The sequence below is a fragment of the Agelaius phoeniceus genome (genome assembly GCF_051311805.1).
Source record: "Agelaius phoeniceus isolate bAgePho1 chromosome W unlocalized genomic scaffold, bAgePho1.hap1 SUPER_W_unloc_2, whole genome shotgun sequence".
Lineage (NCBI taxonomy): Eukaryota > Metazoa > Chordata > Aves > Passeriformes > Icteridae > Agelaius > Agelaius phoeniceus.
In genome coordinates this window covers 9,603,323-9,624,051 of record NW_027509867.1, presented here as the reverse complement: position 1 = coordinate 9,624,051, position 20,729 = coordinate 9,603,323, and the positions used below count along the sequence as shown (strand labels likewise).

Here is a 20,729-nt window from a genome sequence, read left to right as displayed (position 1 = left end):
AGAGCGTTCCCAAATTCCAACCCAGGCACTTCTGCCAGGCAGAGGCACGGGTTCAAACATGGATTTCACTGGAAAAGGAAAGACCCCTGAAGGAAAAGGTGAGGATAGAAAGGAGCTGAAAGGCTGAAGCCAAATGGAAAACAAATCCCACCAGATTTCAGAGAAAACTGGTCTGTGGTGGTCAGTGCTGTCTCTGTGTCAGAGTAGGTGGCTGACAGCTACAGATGATCCTGCAAGGATGCCCTGAGGCATCACAACATTCTGTCATTAGTTTACTCTGCTTTCTCCTTTTTGACAGTGGCCAAATCACTCATACTGTCAGCCAGGACAGGGACTGTGGCCACAGCTGACCACAGATTGGACACGGTCATGAGATGCAAGTCCCGTTGCTTTCTTTGCCATCAATCCCATCAACGTTAGGTCTCATGACAGATAAATTTCCTGTTCTTCCTCTGCTTGCTAGTTGGGCCCAACCCTGAGGATGGTATTATGGTGCACTAGAAACCCCAATAAGGCCTGCCTGCTTGTGGGAAGGTTTTTGTGGTTTGCAGAACTAGCAGTCACAGCTAGTGTGGGTTTTTCCAGTGGATTCACAGGCCAGCCTTAAGAAAGAATCTTTTTTTCTTTTTTCCCCTCTTATCATTGGAGCTTTCCACCTTTACCTTCAGACTTGCTAACTCAATACTCTTCAGAAAAATTAAATGCAGGCCAGTTCCATGAGAAATAAAACCAAATAAATTTTCTCAATAATTAGAAATTATTCCCCTCGAGTGCCACACCCATTAGATTTGCTGATGATAAAGGTGGGAGTTCACCTAACTCACTTCTTCCCTTGTGAGTATGGCTCAGCTTCACACAGAGGTGAGGGGGGAGCTGGGCCAGTCTCTGTTGGGAGGAAGGGTCTTGTGGCAGCGCAGAGAGGCTGTGCACATTGCCAGGGAACAGCTGTGCCCTGCATGTGCCCCTGCAAGGAGCTGTGCTGCTGCCAGTGCCCCTGGAGCTGCAGGGCTGCTGAGCTGTGGGGCAGGCAGAGGAGCAGGAGGGTGCAGGTGCAGCTGAGCCATTCCTGGAGAGCACAGGGCTCTGGGCTCCCTGCTGTCCCAGGGCAGCCCAGAGGCCAGGCTGTGCCTGTGCTAGCTCTGGGCAAGTGGCTCAGGGTTTTGCCCTGGCCTGCCTCAAGTGTCTGCCAGCAGGAGCATGTTTCCCTGTGCAGCTGTTTAGAAGTTTGCAGGAAATGTGTCCCACGAAATACGGAGCTTCAGATGCTTTAGGTTTGCATGGTGGCCTCTGTTCTATTTTGTGTCTCCACTTTGCAGGCCTGACTGGCTGCCCTCTTGCCAAGAGGTTTTCCCTGGCAAGTCCCTCCATGCTCCTTCCCTCCAAGCCATTGCCTCCCATCCAGAAGAGCTCTCCTTCTACCAAGCCAGGCCCAACATGCAGCGGAGAGCAGGAGAATGGGGAAAATGGCACCGGCTGGGATGGGTCCAGGGTAAAAAAACAGGAGCTGATTTCAGAGGGAAAAGGATGTAAGGTAAGGAGACCAAAGTAAGTGCAGTGTGGTAAATGTTCAGGTGATGTGCTGTGGGCAGAGCTCTGAGACCTTTTCCCTGACAGGAACTGACCCTCTCACTGAAGTTTGAACAGGTCCTGGTTTGGCTCTTTAGCTGGGCCAGAAATGATGGGATATGAAGGAAGGGTGTGCACCTGCCCCTGCTGCCCCCAGCCCCATTCCTGGCCATGGCATGGGGGCCCTGGAGCAATGTGGACAGGCAGAGAGCTTGCAGAGAGCAGCAGGGCAGGGAGCTCTGCTGAACTTCCTCAGTGCCAGGGAGCCGGAGATGATGGATGTGTGGGAGCTGGAGAGCAGCCAGCATCCCGAGAGCTCAGCAGCATCTGGGCTCAAAGGCTGCTGGGGAAGTGCAGGAGGGAAGGGCAGCAGCAGGAGAAATGAGGGGCTTGAGAAAAGCAGGTTTTGGCATCCTGCAGAATGGTTTTGTGGGGACGTGGCTGGAGATCAGCAGTGGCTGTGAGACACCTCAGGGGCAGGGAGAGAACAGTGATCTAAAGCCACTGCCATGCCATCCAAAAGGGCAGTGGAGGCAGGGGCACCTCAGAGCATCTTCATGTCAACCATGTGAATGCCAGCTGGGAATGCAGCCACTTACAGAGGAGTGAGCATGAGGGGAGAGGTGGCAAATGTGTGACATGATCTGTCCCTCACCACCTTCCTTTCCTAGGTCACCTTTCCCCATCCTGGGCCAAGCTGCTTCATCAGTTTGGCTTTTCCTGCCAGGTCCCACTTAAATGCATGGCTAAATGTCTTGAAGCATGAATGGGGGCAAGTCTGGATGCTTGATCTGAGCACTGTGTTCTACTCTTTCCAGACTTCCTTGCTCTATTCCAGTGGTGGGGATATGAAGAAGGGGTCACTGGCACCACCTTTGATCCCCCCCATAGGCAAGGCAGTGAGTCCCCCTGTGGGCAGTGCTGCAGGGTCTCTGGAAAGCTCTCCCCAGCTGGAATTCCAGGAGTCCCAGGAGATGAGGTGAGCCAAGGTGTCTGCTGCTGCAGTGTGCTGTTCAGTTCTCTCTTCCCATCTCGTGTGGGTTTTTTGCCCAGTCAGGTGTCCCATGTATTTAGGCAAGCCTCTGTGTATTCACTATTTTGCCCATCCATGATGATCCAGCACAATGTCAAAGGCAACAGCAATGTCCCAAGAGCAGAGGTGGTGGTGGGGAAGAGGAGGCAGGGCTTCAAAGCACCTCCTGATGGGTCCTCTGCTGGACTTGGCTATTGATTCCCTCTGCAATGTTTGTGGTGTCATTTGGGAACTGAATTGCATGGGTCTGGATCCTGCAGATCTTTGAATGCTGTGATCCTTGACTGTCAACTTCTGCAACCAGGAGATTATCTGTGGGCAAATATTGGCTACTGGAGAGGTGTCTGCAAATTCAGGTGCTGCTTCTGTAAACATCAGGTGTAACTTCACTGTGCCTGGGCCTCCGCTGTGAAATGAGATTCCAGATATGTTTTGGGGTATAAATGCATAATCCAATCGATGTTTATTTTTTTGATCTGGGTTTAAGATCAAAGAGGGCAAGGTGCTAGAGAAAAGTTCTAGGACTGTACCTGATGGAAAGATATTGGCTTGGATATGCGTAAGAAAATGTAGCTGTCAAGCTTATCTGAGTGATAACAATAAGGAAGGAGATACAGAAGTATCATTCTAATTGAGAATCTTCAGTGGGGCTTTTAAGGTGTGCAATCTGAATATCCTCCCCTAGCAGCTGAGTTGGAAACAGCCTTTTTGTTCTTGAAAGAGCCAGCAGGTGTAATATCATTCTCAGGAGACAGCAGTGCTCTGATCCCATGTAGCACGAGGCTATCACCAGGGTAAGGCACGGGCAGGCCAAGTCAAGCTTTGGCAGCTGTACAAAAGTAGCTGCCCTTGATATGGACTCGTGTCTCAGCTCAGCAGCTCTTGCTGCTTCAGAGAGGCTGTAGGAGCCACTTGGCTGCAAAAGGAGAGACAGCAGAAATGGGGAGTTCTGATGCAAGTTGAAGAATGACTGCTGCTGGTGGTGGGGAAGAGGAGGCAGGGCTTCAAAGCACCTCCAGATGGGTCCTCTGATGGACTTGGCCATTATTTCATCCAGAGCTTGGCCAGCTCTCTGTGACTCCAGAAACTGAAAGCTTAAGGACAGTGAATTAGCTTTGCATCCTGTTGGTTTATGGGTTGCATTTCTCCCTTCATCAGAGTGACCATGTTTAAAAGTTTTGCCTCCTTTCATGGTACACCTATTCCCTCCCTTCTCTTTCTACCTCCTCACATGTTCTTTTGTCCTCCATTTTCTCCAGGCCAAGACCCAGCAGCATAAACAAAGAGAAGAACTCTGAACTTGCAGGTAGGTACAGGGCATGTCTGTCCTAAAATGACCATTGTAGTCTTGACTCAGAGGTGACATTTGGAAAGCTTGGATAAATCCTATTCTTTTAAAAAATTCTTTAAATTCATTTCAATTCTTTTGTGGGCTCAGTGGGCTCTCCCAGAGCCCAGTCCCTGGGAGTGTTCTCTGGTGGTGCAGTGAGAATTCCTCCACTTTGCAGGTGTGACTAAGTTCATTTTCTCCAAGTCTTTCCGGCCTTGGCTCCTTCCCTCAAAGCCATTGCCGCCCATCCGGATCAGCTCTCCTTCTTATAACAATAATAAAATGGACAGCATGGAAGGAGAGAACAAGGAAGCAGGCACTGGCTATGATAATGACAGTAGAGAATACCAGGAGCAGAGTTCAGAAGGAAAAAATTCTAAGGTAAGGAGACCAAACTAAGTCCTGTGAGGTAGATTTTCAGTTTATGTGCTGGAGGCAGAGCTTGGAGAGCTTTTCCTATGCTGTGAGCCCAGGGAAGCAGCTGAGCCAAAGAAGAGCTCAGCTGGACACTGTGCTTCAGGCTGTCTCTGCAATGGGTGTGTAGTGCAGCCTTCATGTCCTCAGTGTGGATCAATAACAGGAGAGGTCTTACAATGGTTTCTGGGCTCTGCCGTGGTTCTTCCTCTGTCTTATGGCTGAGAAAACACCAACAAGCAGTCAGAGCAGCTAAAGTTGTCCACTCTGGACAGGCTGTGCTCCTAGATTTAGTAAGCAATGGGTTTCTTTGAACCGTCTCTGTGTCTTGGTGGTGGTTTCTGTCAGCTGTGCCTGGTTAGGATGGAAAAAGGTGTTTGCTGGAACAGGCAGTCCTGCAAAGGCAGTTCCAGGTTGTCTCAGCTTTTGACTTGTACAGCCATGCCCTCTGCACAGTTGTCCCTGCTGCTATTTCAGGACTTCATCAGCTTCTGGGCAGCTGTGTGCTCTGGCATGGCTTTGTGCAGAGGGAAGGGATGGGAGGTGGCCATGGGGAGAGCAGCCCAGAGCCCAGCCCCACAACTGCCTTTGCAGCAGGGCCAGGGCCTGCAGTTGTTTTGGGTTTGCCATAGGGTGCAGCAGGAGGCAGATGAACAACAGCTTTGGTAGACAGAATGTGCAATCAAGGACTCTGGTAGTTGATTTCAGCCTTGCAGAGAAAGGGCCCAGTGTATCCCTGACAGGAACTGACCCTTTCAATGAAGTTTGAACAGGTCCTGGTTTGGCTCTTTAGCTGGGCCAGAAATGATGGGATATGAAGGAAGGGTGTGCACCTGCCCCTGCTGCCCCCAGCCCATTCCTGGCCATGGCATGGGGGCCCTGGAGCAATGTGGGCAGGCAGAGAGCTTGCAGAGAGCAGCAGGGCAGGGAGCTCTGCTGAACTTCCTCAGTGCCAGGGAGCCGGAGATGATGGATGTGTGGGAGCTGGAGAGCAGCCAGCATCCCGAGAGCTCAGCAGCATCTGGGCTCAAAGGCTGCTGGGGAAGTGCAGGAGGGAAGGGCAGCAGCAGGAGAAATGAGGGGCTTGAGAAAAGCAGGTTTTGGCATCCTGCAGAATGGTTTTGTGGGGATGTGGCTGGAGATCAGCAGTGGCTGTGAGACACCTCAGGGGCAGGGAGAGAACAGTGATCTAAAGCCACTGCCATGCCATCCAAAAGGGCAGTGGAGGCAGGGGCACCTCAGAACATCTTGATGTCAAACATGTGAATGCCAGCTGGGAATGCAGCCACACTTGGAGAAACCTGAGCAGAAGGGGAGAGGTGGCAAATGTGTGACATGGGCTGACCCTCACCTCCTCCCTTTACTAGGTCACCCTTCCTCATCCTGGGCCAAGCTGCTTCATCAGTTTGTCTTTTCTGCCAGGTCCCAGTTAAATGCATGGCTAAATGTCTTGAAGCATGAATGGGGGCAAGTCTGGATGCTTGATCTGAGCACTGTATTCTCCTCTTTCCAGACTTCCTTGCTCTATTCCAGTGGTGGGGATATGAAGAAGGGGTCACTGGCACCACCTTTGATCCCCCCCATAGGCAAGGCAGTGAGTCCCCCTGTGGGCAGTGCTGCAGGGTCTCTGCCAAGCTCTCCCCAGCTGGAATTCCAGGAGTCCCAGGAGATGAGGTGAGCCAAGGTGTCTGCTGCTGCAGTGTGCTGTTCAGCTCTCTCTTCCCATCTCGTGTGGTTATTTTGCCCAGTCAGGTATCCCATGTATTTAGGCAAGCCTCTGTGTATTCACTATTATGCCCATCTATGATGATCCAGCACAATGTCAAAGGCAACAGCAATGTCCCAAGAGCAGAGGTGGTGGTGGGGAAGAGGAGGCAGGGCTTCAAAGCACCTCCTGATGGGTCCTCTGATGGACTTGGCTATTGTTTCACACAGAACTTGGTCAACTCTGTGTGACTCCAGCATCTGAAAGCTTAAGGACAATGAATCAGCTTTGCATCCTGTTGGTTTATGAGTTGCATTTCCTCCTTCATCAGAGTGACCATGCTAAGAAGTTTTGCCTCCTTTCATGGTACACCCATTCCCTCCCTTCTCTTTCTACCTCCTCACATGTTCTTTTGTCCTCCATTTTCTCCAGGCCAAGACCCAGCAGCATAAACAAGGAGAACTTTGAACATGCAGGTGGGTACAGGGCATGTCTGTCCTAAAATGACCATTGTAGTCTTGACTCAGAGGTGATATTTGGAAAGCCTGGTTAAAACCCATTGTTTTAAAAATTTCTTTAAATTCATTTCAATTCCTTGATGGGCTCGCTGGACTCTCCCAGAGCCCAGTCCCTGGGACTGTGCTCCAGTGGTGCAGTGAAAATTCCTCCAGTTTGAAGTGTTGAGTGGCAGGAGCTGGAGTGGTGCCTTGGGGCCCTGGAGATGCAGTGCAGGGCAAGGAAACATTCCTTTCCATCCTGCACATGCCTTTTATCTCCTGCAGCCTTTCTAGTGTCACAATTAGGGTAAAGAAAGCATTTATCATGAAATGAGAGATGTTCCCACTCCTTCCTCCTGCTTTTGAAGAAGAAAACCTTTCCTTGGGGCAGTTTCTGAGCTGAACCCTTTGAGATCTGAAGAGGATTCATGGACATTGCCTGGTTTTGCACTGGCAGAAATCTGGAAATTTCCTATGATAGAAAGTCCTGTTGAATTTTCCAATGAAGGAGAAGGTGGCTTCCAAATGGATGCAGCCTATGCAGGATGTGAGTTTGTCATGCTGTGACAGCACAAGCCCACAGCCACCCATGGCAGGTTCATAGTGACAAATCTCTTGCCCAGCTCTCTCTGCCTGTGTCAGTGTTGCAGGCTGAGGCTGGGGCAGGAGATGCCTTCTGCCTTGTCCCTGTCCCTGCCTTGCCTGATCCCTGACAAGTGGAATTGTGCCAGACAAAATGCAGTCCCTGGTGCATCTGGGTCAGGCAATGCTTTCAAGTTGAAAGCCCCAATGACACTGTTGTTGTTCCTGTGTCATCTCTGGGTGTGTAATGATAGGAGAGATGAGACTTGGAGAAATAATTCTGCTGATGCAGAAAAAGGGATCAGATCCCCTGGTTCCTTTGGGGATCAGGGTTAGTTCTGCCAAATCCTGGCTGTGGCCCCTTTGGAATGACTCTTTACTCGCTCATATGCAGCTGGAATGCTTAATGCAGCTAGGGAATAGTATTGCTCACTAAGTAAGGTGACAATTTTTCTGGATTAATTCTGTACTAGAAATTATCTATTTCATTAAACCTTACCTGTTGTGGTTTTAAAAATGATCAGGCCATTCTAGAGGGATAAAAAAATACAGATTGGAGAATGGTCTTTTTTTAATGATCTGCCCTTTGTAATCTCCACTAAAATTTTTTTAATTGTTATGAACTGACATGATCAGAAATGTTTTCAACCAGGTCATGATTATGTGGGGTTTGGGTCTGTGCAGCAAAGAAAGCAGGAAATACAGCCATGGAGCAATGAAGCTGAGCAAAACCAAAATATTTGAAAGCTAATTTGTTCCCTGCAGATTTGGGTCCTTGAATACTGGGGACTTGAAATGGGTATGCAAAGCTTCTTTTACTTCTGACATGGGGTGCCATTGTTCACGTACCAGCACTTCCTTCCTTGTGAAGAGAAATGGAATGAGTTTTGGAACCAACCAAACCCAACCCAGAACTGAGTGGGAGTTACAGAAACAAAGGCCATGAAAACTAGCTTTGGAAACCAATTATTTCCTAGGTGTAATTGTCAAATTCTGGAGACCACTGTGGGTTGCCAACTGTTTGGAAGGAAAGGGATTTCAAAGTAGTGGATGGGCAATGAGTAACACCTAAGCAAAGCAGTAGAAGCTTTGTCTCTTGGCTTCCCTGCTCCATACAGTTAGAGGAATTCTAGTGATGCTAGTTTCATGAAATAAAAAAACAGAGTGATCTTCTGAATAGTACAAACACCTTGGACGCCTCATCAATCTTTGGATGGATTGATTGTAAGGGTGGGAGTTCACCTAACTCACTTCTTCCCTTGTGAGTATGGCTGAGCCTCACACAGAGGTGAGGGGGGAGCTGGGCCACTCTCTGTTGGGAGGAAGGGTCTTGTGTCAGCCCAGAGAGGCTGTGCACATTGGCAGGGAACAGCTGTGCCCTGCATGTGCCCCTGCAAGGAGCTGTGCTGCTGCCAGTGCCCCTGGAGCTGCAGGGCTGCTGAGCTGTGGGGCAGCAGAGGAGCAGGAGGGTGCAGGTGCAGCTGAGCCATTCCTGGAGAGCACAGGGCTCTGGGCTCCCTGCTGTCCCAGGGCAGCCCAGAGGCCAGGCTGTGCCTGTGCTAGCTCTGGGCAAGTGGCTCAGGGTTTTGCCCTGGCCTGCCTCAAGTGTCTGCCAGCAGGAGCATGTTTCCCTGTGCAGCTGTTTAGAAGTTTGCAGGAAATGTGTCCCATGAAATATGGAGCTTCTGATGCTTTAGGTTTGCATGGTGGCCTCTGTTCTATTTTGTGTCTCCACTTTGCAGGCCTGACTGGCTGCCCTCTTGCCAAGAGGTTTTCCCTGGCAAGTCCCTCCATGCTCCTTCCCTCCAAGCCGTTGCCTCCCATCCAGAAGAGCTCTCCTTCTACCAAGCCAGGCCCAACATGCAGCGGAGAGCAGGAGAATGGGGAAAATGGCACCGGCTGGGATGGGTCCAGGGTAAAAAAACAGGAGCTGATTTCAGAGGGAAAAGGATGTAAGGTAAGGAGACCAAAGTAAGTGCAGTGTGGTAAATGTTCAGGTGATGTGCTGTGGGCAGAGCTCTGAGACCTTTTCCCTGACAGGAACTGACCCTCTCACTGAAGGTGAACAGGTCCTGGTTTGGCTCTTTAGCTGGGCCAGAAATGATGAGATATGAAGGAAGGGTGTGCACCTGCCCCTGCTGCCCCCAGCCCCATTCCTGGCCATGGCATGGGGGCCCTGGAGCAATGTGGACAGGCAGAGAGCTTGCAGAGAGCAGCAGGGCAGGGAGCTCTGCTGAACTTCCTCAGTGCCAGGGAGCCGGAGATGATGGATGTGTGGGAGCTGGAGAGCAGCCAGCATCCCGAGAGCTCAGCAGCATCTGGGCTCAAAGGCTGCTGGGGAAGTGCAGGAGGGAAGGGCAGCAGCAGGAGAAATGAGGGGCTTGAGAAAAGCAGGTTTGGACATCCTGCAGAATGGTTTTGTGGGGACTTGGCTGGAGATCAGCAGTGGCTGTGAGACACCTCAGGGGCAGGGAGAGAACAGTGATCTAAAGCCACTGCCATGCCATCCAAAAGGGCAGTGGAGGCAGGGGCACCTCAGAACATCTTCATGTCCAAAACCTGGATGCCAGCTGGGAATGTAGGAACCCTTAGTGAAAAGTGAGCATGAGGGGAGAGGTGGCAAATCTGGGACATGGTCTCTCCCTCACCTCCTCCATTTTCATTCCCTATCCTGGTCCAAGCTGCTTCATCAGTTTGGCTTTTCCTGCCAGGTCCCAATTGAGGGCATATCTAAATGTCTTGAGGCATGAATGAGGGCAAGGCTGGATGCTTGATCTGAGCACTGTATTCTACTCTTTCCAGACTTCCTTGCTCTATTCCATTGGTGGGGATATGAAGAAGGGGTCACTGGCACCACCTTTGATCCCCCCCATACGCAGGGCAGGCAGTCCCCCTGTGGGCAGCGCTGCAGGGTCTCTGCCAAGCTCTCCCCAGCTGGAATTCCAGGAGTCCCAGGAGATGAGGTGAGCCAAGGTGTCTGCTGCTGCAGTGTGTTGTTCACCTTACTCTTCCTTTCTTGTTGGGTTATTTTTCACAGCAATCTGTCTCCTGTATTTTGGCAAACTTCTGTGTATTCAATATTTTGCCCATCCATGATGATCCAGCACAATGTCAAACCCAACACCATATGCCCCAAGAGCAGAGGTGGTGGTGGGGAAGAGGAGGCAGGGCTTTAAAGCACCCCCTGATGGGTCCTCTGCTGGGCTTGGCTATTGAATCTCTCTGTAATTGTTGTGGTGACATTTGGGAGCTGAATTGCATGGGTCAGATCCTGCAGATGTTTGAATGCTGTCATCCTTGACTGTCAAATTCTGCAACCAGGAGAATGTGCTTGGGCAAATATTGGCTACTGGAAAGGTGTCTGCAAATTCAGGTGCTGCTTCTGTAAACGTCAGGTGTAATGTGACTGTGCCTGTGAGTCCACAGTGAAATGAGATGCCAGATAAATTTTTCAGTATAGATGTAAAATCTGATGTATAATCCGATTGATGTTTAATATTTTGATCTGGGCTTAATATCAAAGAGGTCAAGGTGGTAGAGAAGAGGCATAGGACTGTACCTGATGGAAAAATATTGGCTTGGATATGCAAGAGAAAATGTCGCTGTTACCCTTATCCAAGTGTTATCAATAAAGAGGGAGTCACAGAAGTATCATGCCAATTGAGAATCTTCGGTGGGGCTTTTAAGGTGTGCAATCTGAATCTCCTCCCCTAGCAGCTGAGTTGGAAACAGCCTTTTTGTTCTTGAAAGAGCCAGCAGGTGTAATATCATTCTCAGGAGACAGCAGTGCTCTGATCCCATGTAGCACGAGGCTGTCACCAGGGTAAGGAACGAGCAAGCAAAGTCAAGCTTTGGCAGCTGTACAAAAGTAGCTGCCCTCCATACGGACTCGTGTCTCAGCTCAGCAGCTCTTGCTGCTTCAGAGAGGCTGTAGGAGCCACTTGGCTCCAAAAGGAGAGGCAGCAGAACATTGGGAGATCTGATGCAAGTTGAAGAATGACTGCTGTGTTTGGCCAGCTCTTTGTGACTCCAGCAACGTAAATTTTAAGGACAATGAATCAGCTCTGCATCCTGTTGGTTTATGGGTTGCATTTCCTCCTTCATCAGAGTGACCATGCTAAGTAGGTTTGCCTCCTTTCATGGTACACCCATTCCCTCCCTTCTCTTTCTACCTCCTCACATGTTCTTTTGTCCTCCATTTTCTCCAGGCCAAGACCCAGCAGCATAAACAAAGAGAAGAACTCTGAACTTGCAGGTAGGTACAGGGCATGTCTGTCCTAAAATGACCATTGTAGTCTTGACTCAGAGGTGACATTTGGAAAGCTTGGATAAATCCTATTCTTTTAAAAATTTCTTTAAATTCATTTCAATTCTTTTGTGGGCTCAGTGGACTCTCCCAGAGCCCTGTCAGTGGGAGTGTTCTCTGGTGGTGTAGTGAAAATTCCACCAGTGTGAAGTGTTGAGTGGTACCTGTTGGCCCCTGAAATGCTGAGCTGGAAGAGGATACCTTCCTCTCCATCCTGCACATGCCTTTTATCTCCTGCAGCCTTTCTAGTGTCACAATTAGGGTAAAGAAAGCATTTATCATGAAATGAGAGATGTTCCCACTCCTTCCTCCTGCTTTTGAAGAAGAAAACCTTTCCTTGGGGCAGTTTCTGAGCCGAACCCTTTGAGATCTGAAGAGGATTCATGGACATTGCCTGGTTTTGCACTGGCAGAAATCTGGAAATTTCCTATGATAGAAAGTCCTGTTGAATTTTCCAATGAAGGAGAAAGAGCCTTCCAAATGGATGCAGCCTATGCAGGGTGTGAGTTTGTCATGCTGTGACAGCACAAGCCCACAGCCACCCATGGCAGGTTCACAGTGACAAATCTCTTGCCCAGCTCTCTCTGCCTGTGTCAGTGTTGCAGGCTGAGGCTGGGGCAGGAGATGCCTTCTGCCTTGTCCCTGTCCCTGCCTTGCCTGATCCCTGACAAGTGGAATTGTGCCAGACAAAATGCAGTCCCTGGTGCATCTGGGTCAGGCAATGCTTTCAAGTTGAAAGCCCCAATGACACTGTTGTTGTTCCTGTGTCATCTCTGGGCGTGTAATGATAGGAGAGATGAGACTTGGAGAAATAATTCTGCTGATGCAGAAAAAGGGATCAGATCCCCTGGTTCCTTTGGGGATCAGGGTTAGTTCTGCCAAATCCTGGCTATGGCCCCTTTGGAATGACTCCTTACTTGCTGATATGCAGCTGGAATGCTTAATGCTCACTAAGTAAGGTGACATTTTTGCTGGATCAATTCTGGACTAGAAATGACCTATCTCATTAAACCTTACCTGTCTCACTTTTATTACTGACCACGGCAGTGGTCAGGGTGAAGGAATCCAGGTTTAAGACACTCATCCTCCTTGGCTGCCATAGGATTTTATTCTCTGTGTAGCCATGTAAAGAACTAGTTCTCTTAATTCTAACTGCTCTGTTGGAGAGTATTTCAAAATGACCTACCCTCTGCTATTTCCATTAGGAATATTTTGAGTTGACAGTATTAGCCAAGATCAGAAATGTTTTGAGGCAGGTCATGTTTATGTTGTGTTTGAGTGTCTCTGCTGAAAAGACAGCAGGGGATAATAAACCCCTGGAACAAGTAAGTAGAGCAAAAATGGAACTTTGGGATGAACACTTTGTTCCCTACAAAGCCAGGCTCACAGAATACTGGGCACATCTAATGAAGAAAGCAAAGCTTCTTTTGCATCTAAAACGTGGTGCCATTGTTCGTGTCCCAGCACTTCTTTTGTTGTAAAGAGTAATATAAAATCCCAGAAATGCAAAACCTGACCTGGAATTCAGTGGGACCTACAGAAACAAAGGCCTTGAAAATTACTTTTGAAAACAATTACTTCCTTGCCAGTGTCAGATTCTAGAGAGCACAGTGAATTTCCAACTGTTTGGAAGGAAAGGGGTCCTGTAGTAGTGGGGAGGCAATGGGCACCACATGAACTAGTAGAGCCCTTCTCTCTTGGCTTGCCAGCTCCATATTGTTCAGAGAAATTAAACTGATGCTCATTTCATGAAAAATAAAAAAAAACAAGCAATCTTTTCAGTAACTAAAATATGCTTTGAATTCCTCACCCATTAGATGGATTGATTGTAAAGGCATGAGTTCAATTAACTCACTTCTTCTCTTGTACCTGAATGTCAGCTTCTTCTGAGCCTACAGCAAACACCCAGAGGAAGAAGGGAAAGAGCTCTTGGTGCAAGATAGGAGCTGGGATGGCTCTGTTCCCAAGGGAACTGGCTGACCTGTTGGGCTTGGAGCCTCCTGTGCCGCAGCCCGGCCTTGGGAATGGAGGTCTGGGCTCCGGGGCGGCTCAGGGGCCTGGGCCCAGGAGCCCCGGCAGAGGCCGCGGAGCCGCGCTGGCCCCAGGGGCACTGCCAGGGAGGACAAGGGCAGAGGGGAGGGGGGAGCTGGGCTGCTTGCTGGCAGCAGGAAGGGTCCTGTGGCAGCACAGAGAGGCTGTGCACATTGCCAGGGAACAGCTGTGCCCTGCATGTGCCCTGCAAGGAGCTGTGCTGCTGCCAGTGCCCCTGGAGCTGCAGGGCTGCTGAGCTGTGGGGCAGGCAGAGGAGCAGGAGGGTGCAGGTGCAGCTGAGCCATTCCTGGAGAGCACAGGGCTCTGGGCTCCCTGCTGTCCCAGGGCAGCCCAGAGGCCAGGCTGTGCCTGTGCTAGCTCTGGGCAAGTGGCTCAGGGTTTTGCCCTGGCCTGCCTCAAGTGTCTGCCAGCAGGAGCATGTTTCCCTGTGCAGCTGTTTAGAAGTTTGCAGGAAATGTGTCCCATGAAATATGGAGCTTCAGATGCTTTAGATTGTGTCGTCACCTCTGTTATATTTTGTGTGTCCATTTTGCTGGCCTGACTGACAGCAGTGGTCCCAAGGAGGTTACCTTGGGATCTGTAGTTTCCCTGCCAATATCCCAAAGGCTTTTACCTTCCAAGGCCCTCCTTTGAAAGAGCCACTAGTTAAGTCTCCTTTTTTTTATTATGCTGACCATTCTGCAGGGGCAAAAAGTTCTGATTTAAGACATTGCTTTTTTTCTACTGCGTTGCCACTTAATTTATCTTCTGTGAAGCTGTTGTATAGAATTGCAACTAGAAAATTATGATGGTGTTCACAGGGGTCTCAGGTTGAGGGAAGAGATGGGGATTTGACTCCATTGTTCAGAAGGCTTGATTTATTATTTTATGATATATAGTACATTAAAACTATACTAAAAGAATAGAAGAAAAACTATACTAAAAGAATAGAAGAAAGGATTTCCTCAGAAGGATTTCCTCTGTGTCCGAGCCAGCTGACTGTGATTGGCCATTAATTAGAAACAACTCTCTGAGACCAATCACAGATCCACCTGTTGCATTCCACAGCAGCAGATAACCATTGTTTACATTTTGTTCCTGAGGCCTCTCAGCTTCTCAGGAGGAAAAATCCTAAGGAAAGGATTTTTCATAAAAGATGTCTGTGACAGAAAATCAGCCTTTAGTCAGGCTGGCCCAAAAGTGGCCCAAGCTCTTACAGTTTAGAATGAAAATCCTTGGGGAAAATGAAATATCTAGTGTCAAGAACACAGTTCACATTTGGGTAACACTCCTGCAATGCTCAGATTTTCTTTGAATGTCCTCTAAAATATTCCAACAAAAAGAAGACAATGTTGATCTAAATGCATCCAGGTATTAGAACCTGGGGCTTCTTTCAGGAACCAGAAAGATGATGTTTACTAAAATCAGCGTGAAAAAGGGCAGAAAAGAATCTCTGTCAAGAGCAATCTCTGTCTCTGCCCTTCTCTGTCAGACACAGAGGCTCTCCAGCCTGCAGGGGCTGAGGCCTTCATCATGCAGCAGGTTTCAGTCTGCTGGCCAACAGAGCCATGTCATGTCTGCTGCCAGTAGCCCTTCCCTTGGGAGAGGGTCCAGGCATTGTACCTTGCTGCTCTCAGTCACAATCTCTGTGTCTTGAGAGCTCTGCACTCTGGAACCTGTCTTGCCTGTTGCCCAGCATTGCATTTGTGGGGGCTTGAAGTCTGCCAGAGATTGACACAAAGCTTTGCTTCCATTCCCAGGCCACCCACTGAGCCAGGCCAAGGAGACAGATCATCCCACCAGTCCTGGTCTAACGAGGGACAAAGAGCTGAGGGATGGCTTTGGAAAGGTAAGGGATAAGGACAGGGATGAGCAGACTTCCTTTCCAGTGGCTGTTTAGTGCTTGGCCCAAAATGTCACTGAAAATCATCATCTGCCACACTTGGGGGATGGGGATTCCCTTGGGAATATATTGGACAGCTACAGAACCATTGCTTGGCTATTTCCAGTGGTGCCAAGGTCCCTGGTTTGGAGATGGTGCTAAGGTCATGCCTGAAGCATTCTTTATGTGCAAAGGCTGTTTTAGAGAAGTTCTGAATGACAGAGCAAGCTACACATCAGTGCACGTGGGCAAAGTGCACCCTCGAAAGCAGAGAAGCAAAGATTCTAATGTTGGGTTTAAGCAAGGCTGCAAAAGAAAATGGGAGAGGTTGATTTTTCCTGGTCACCTTTATGGCTGTATCTCACAGCCCTCTCATTCTCAAGTTTTCTGCTCATTATCATCAGTGTTTCTGCAACTTGTTTTCACATGACTCCTCCTTTTGGTCTCCTGGTCTGAGAGACCAAGTCCTTCAGAGCCCTTCAGAGCTGAGTTGTTCAGAAGCCAGGAAGTGAGAAACAGCTGCAATTCCTGGCCATGAGTGTTAAGCAACAGCTCATTAGCCCTCCTTGCTGGGTATTGCACATGGTTTTTATTCTCCTGCCATGGCCTGTAGGAACTGAACTGCCTGCTCACTGGCCATGGCAGCTCTTCCTCTGTCTTGGAGCACTCCTATGACTTTGATGCTTCAAGCAGGGCTTCCTGACATAGGTTGCATTTGCAGTAGTGGAAGGTTGTGGCACTGAAGTGTTCCCCCTCACTGTGTGTAATTGCCAAGGTGAGGACTGGAGGCATTCCTCTGAAACTATTGGAATGTGGATGGAGCTGCATTGAAGCCTACGGCACTGTGTGGACTCTGTGCTCCTGATGAGATGTTGTGTGTGGTTTGTGTGTCTCTGCTTGCAGTCTATGATGTATTTCCATTGCACCCAGATCCGTGCTGCTTTGTGCATGTTGGCTCAAAAGAACTTGGAGCGGAAGGACGCAGAGCTTTTCGAGAGAGAGATGAAGAAAAGGAGACAAAGGAAAACATCCTTGCAGCCTATTCCTGAGACAGTCGAGCCTGGGGATGCAGCTGAAGCAAGTAAGTGGTGGCTACACTTGTGGTGGTCCTTTTTGACCACTTGCTTGCCCTTTGCACAGCGTTGCAATCAGACTGGGGAGCTGTTCTGCTTGCATCTGAGTGGAAGCTTGCTTGGGATTGAATTCTGTTTCTCAAAGGAAAATACAGAGGCATGAAGTGTCTTGCCCATGACCTCACTGAGTCAGTAACAGAATATCAGCTTCCTCCCTTGATCTCTAAAGTCTTTTAGAGTAGAAAACTCTGTCTTGCAAAGTACACTGGGGCTTCAGACTCTCTCCTGGAGAGCAGCCTCCAGGGAAGGGGAGTCCAAAAGAATGCTTTTCAACCGGGGTGCAGCCTGGAAGAAACAAAATTCAGCTCCTTTTAATGAAGACACCAGAGATCCTTCTCCTGCCACTCCCTGCTGAGGAGCTGGTGCTGTAGAGCTGTGCTGAAGCCCCAGCCAGGGCTTCTGCTGTAGCCCCAGGAGGCAGCAGCGTTCCCGACTGAATCCCGGCTGAGGGGCTCTGCCTGCAGGGCTGTGAGCGCTGCCCGAGGGCGGCAGCGGGGCCCTGAGGAGGCAGCACTCAGCCCCAGGCCAGCACCCAAGGTTATCTGCACTTTGCTTTGGCAACTGCCCCTGCCAGCCTCTGCAACAGGAGAACAAAGGCAAAGCAATGCTGGGTTTCATTGTTTCTTAGGGAAAGCATCGCTGCAGTTTGGCTTTAAGCTAGAATAGGGTAGATTTAGATTAGGCATAAGGGAGAATTTTTTTTATAATGAAGGGAATGAAAAGCTGGAAGGGTTTTCCCAGAGAAGCTGTTGTTGGTCCATCCTTGAAGGTGTTCAAGGCCATCTTACATGGGGCTCTGAGGAACCTGATCAGGATGAAGATGTCCCTGCTCACAGGGGTTGGACTAGATAGTGCTTAAAGGTGCCTTCCAACCCAAAATCTTCTAGGACTCTGTGCTCATTGTCCCATGTTAGTGTTATACTTGGTATAAAGTGGTATTTCATTGTTATACTTGAAGTTCTTTGGGATAACAAAGAGATGTTACGCAGCTCCAGCAAGTTTTCTGGCCCTTTCCATCATCGCCCTGTCCAGCATTCTCCCCTTACAAGCTCCTCTTTGGTCCCTGCAGCCTTTAGCCTACCACCTGTTGATGGCACAGCTTCTAGAGTGCAGAGAACACACCCTGGTGGTGCCTTGAAGAAGGAGGTCGTGAGGAAGCAGGACAATGTTCCCTTACTGCCCAATACACCCATCATCCATGGGGATGGCAGCTTCCCACACAGCTCCTCAGGTAAGCCTGCTCCATGGCAGCTTTTTCCACACGGGTTTGTCCTTGCACAAGGAGCACAAACTGCCTCCTGCCTCAGCCAGCACTGCTGGGATCTTGGCTCCATAGTCTGTCCTGAGAGTGAACAGCAAATCTACTTTTGAGTGACTCCAGCTTGGAAGTACTGGAGCAGTTGGTTCTTAGAGATCCACTGGAAAGTTGAGCTGAATAAAGTAGTGGTAAAGGCCTAATCTCTGGCTTTTGCCCATCCTGATCGTCCAAACTACAGCACTGGTGCCAGGAGGCAGCTGGGACTGCAGGGATGAGCTGCAGGGCAGTCTGCCAGGCTGTGCTCCCTGTGCTTGTATGAGAACCACCACGATCAGTTGTTCACTCACTATCTGGGCACCTGTGGCACTTGGGCGCTGGCGCTGCGGGGGCAATTGTCAGCTTCAGCCTAGAGCTGGGCCCAGCTGGGGGAGGCTGGGAGCAAGCAAGGAGCCCCAGGAGCCAGACAGCAGGGAGGCCTCTGAGCCAGTGCCAGTTTGTAGCACACGGAGCCCTGGCTGGGAGATGGGGCTGAGGCCGCTCCATGGCGGGGCCTTGCCCGGGGCTGCAGCGCCCATGGCCGACCCTCTCCTCACAGTGACCTCGCAGACGGCCCCTGGTGCCAGGCGCCGAGAGGAGCCGCTCCGTGGGCGTGGGCGGAAGGACAGAGCCTCTTCAGACCCACAGCAGTCCTTGCAGGAGGCGCTCTCCTTGCTGGGCAGCGATGACTGGTAAGAAAGGCCCCGTTCCCTCTGTGTCCCTCTCGGCGTTAAGGTCGGTCAGAAGCGTGTCTTGCTCGTGCCTCGGAGCCCCGAGAGCCCAGAGGGCCAAAGGGCACTGGTGAAACCACTGCAGAGCAGGGAGAGGATGAAGATTGGAGAGCAGCCTTTTCTTGGCCTTGCTCTGCAGCAGTGCTGCAGCTGCAGCAGGTCCGTGCTGTTTCCTCGCTTTGCCTGCTGCTCCATGGAGCTGCAAAGGAAACCTTGAGGGAAGAGAGAAAGCTCTGGAAGGAGATGATTTGCTGGCTGAAGGCAGAAGCAGGATGGCAGCAATTTTGAGTGTAGAGATTTGGGTGCCTTGGGCCACTGGCCCAGTGGGACTGAGTAAGATTCCTCTCTGCTCCCACTGCTGACAGCAATGGCAGGTGACAGGGTCTCCCTGTGACCTCCTGCATGGGAGTCCCAGAAGCAGCTCCAGGGAGTTCCTTTTTCTGAGAAATGGACCGAGTTGTGCTTTCAAGTCCCTCAGCCTGCCATTACTCCTGAAGGGCTCATGGCAGAAGAGAAGGAAAAAGAAAGAAAACCCTCTAGGAATCTTGCACTTTTGGAATTCAACTTTTTACCTCTCACTGCTTCATATGGACCTGAGATGTTTTGCCAATACTCCCGATGTGTCCCAAAATTATACACAGGCAGAAGGAGGCCCAGAGGTGATAACCCTACAAATTTTAGCTGATACTGGTTTTCTTTTTGATGTCTTTTTTTATCACTCCCTGGTGGATGCTTCATTCACACAGGGGTAAGGACTCCATTCACACCGGGATAAGCATGAAAAATCTGCCATGATGCATCTCCTTGTGGAATCACCTTTGTTTTGCCCTTTCACTTCTGCTTTCTCTTCCCCATTTCTCTTTGGTGCCCTGTGAGGTGCAGAGAGCTTCTGCAGGTGTGGGGGTCCGGATGACCCTCAGGGGTGCCTGTGGGATCGGTCACCAGCCCTGGGCTGCAGCCCTGATGCCTCACAGACCTTCCTGTAGCTGAGGGCTTGCACAAAGCAAGTGCTCAGAGACAGAGTTGTTTGCACCTTTTAAATAACTTGTTGCTGTTGTGGGGGTTGTTTTAGGTAGGGGGTTTTGGGAAAAGCCAGAGTTTGCCCAGAGTTTGCCCAGGGGTAGAATCTCCTGGGTCATCCTGCTGCTTTTTTGGGGAATGTGTGAGGTGGAGTGGAGGGGGTGACAGGCTGAGATTGTAGAGTGGAAACTCAGCTCCAGAGTGGCAGTGCAGACTCTCCCTGCTGAATGCCTGCTGGGGCTGACAAAGAAGGAAAATGCCCCAATAACAGCCCGGTGGCACTGTGCCTCAGGGACAGGTACAGGGAGGTGACAAGAAACAGCAGCATGGCCCGGTCTCACAGCTTCCAGGAAGCAGTGACAGAGGAGCCTCATGTGCCAGAGATTTCAGAAAGGCTGTCTTCTTAAACGGCCACTCTAAAACCCCTCTCTTTGCCTCTTGGGTTTGTGAATGCTTTTGACAGCCACAGCACCCTGGGGCAACGCGTTCCAGGATTTCAATAAGCACTCCTTGAAAAGCACCTCCCATTGTTCAACTGAGCTGCCAGCCTGGTCATTTCAGAGGGTGCTGCCTTGGTGGAGAGAAAAATCAATCTTCTGCCTTTCAGGGAGCTGAAGGAGAAGGGACTCTTCACCATCAAACACCTGGCTGGGTCCCATTCAGAGGTCCTGCTTTGTAGACTTCGTGACATTTGCTTGGCAGTTACCAGCGAGGTGAGAACATTGTTCTGAATTGTCCTCCATACTTCATACACGGTGTGTAGAGTAGGTATGTGCTTGCTCATCTCCATGTGTGCTCAAGGTCTGCCTTCATTTCTGGTTTTAGACCTGATATTTCTAATGTCTGTCAGCTATCTGTAGGATCCGTGGGTACATGCAGCTGTATCTACTGGCAGGTCAGGTATCTGACACTCATCTTTGATTGTGGTGCCTTTATAATGCAATGTGCAAAGGCAGAAACTGAGACACTAATGACATTATTTTCCAGAGTCCCAATCTCTGCCCAAACTGTAATTCAACACTGCAAATTATTCTGTAGACCAGAGCCTGTGTTTTCCGTTTCCTGGCTGAGTGCTTCAGCTGCTGGTGTTGCTTTTTTGAACAGGAGCACCTGACTCTTTAATCTTTATGACTTGTGCCTTTATGATCTGAAAGCAGATCTTGCTTTAATTTTCTAGTAAAAGGGCCTAAAATCAAAGCTGTGGA

At 49.9% G+C, this 20,729-nt stretch overlaps 1 protein-coding gene across 1 annotated transcript in view; it reads left to right on the top strand.

The window, feature by feature from the left end:
* Nucleotides 1–20,729, top strand: part of LOC143692718 (TOG array regulator of axonemal microtubules protein 2-like) — a 33,370-nt gene that overhangs the window by 1,168 nt on the left and 11,473 nt on the right. Inside the window, exons 2-7 of the mRNA XM_077172960.1 lie at nucleotides 3,859–3,905; nucleotides 4,108–4,310; nucleotides 16,250–16,427; nucleotides 17,549–17,710; nucleotides 18,333–18,465; nucleotides 20,132–20,237. Coding sequence (XP_077029075.1) covers nucleotides 3,859–3,905; nucleotides 4,108–4,310; nucleotides 16,250–16,427; nucleotides 17,549–17,710; nucleotides 18,333–18,465; nucleotides 20,132–20,237 — 829 coding nt within the window. The remainder of the gene's footprint in view (nucleotides 1–3,858; nucleotides 3,906–4,107; nucleotides 4,311–16,249; nucleotides 16,428–17,548; nucleotides 17,711–18,332; nucleotides 18,466–20,131; nucleotides 20,238–20,729) is intronic.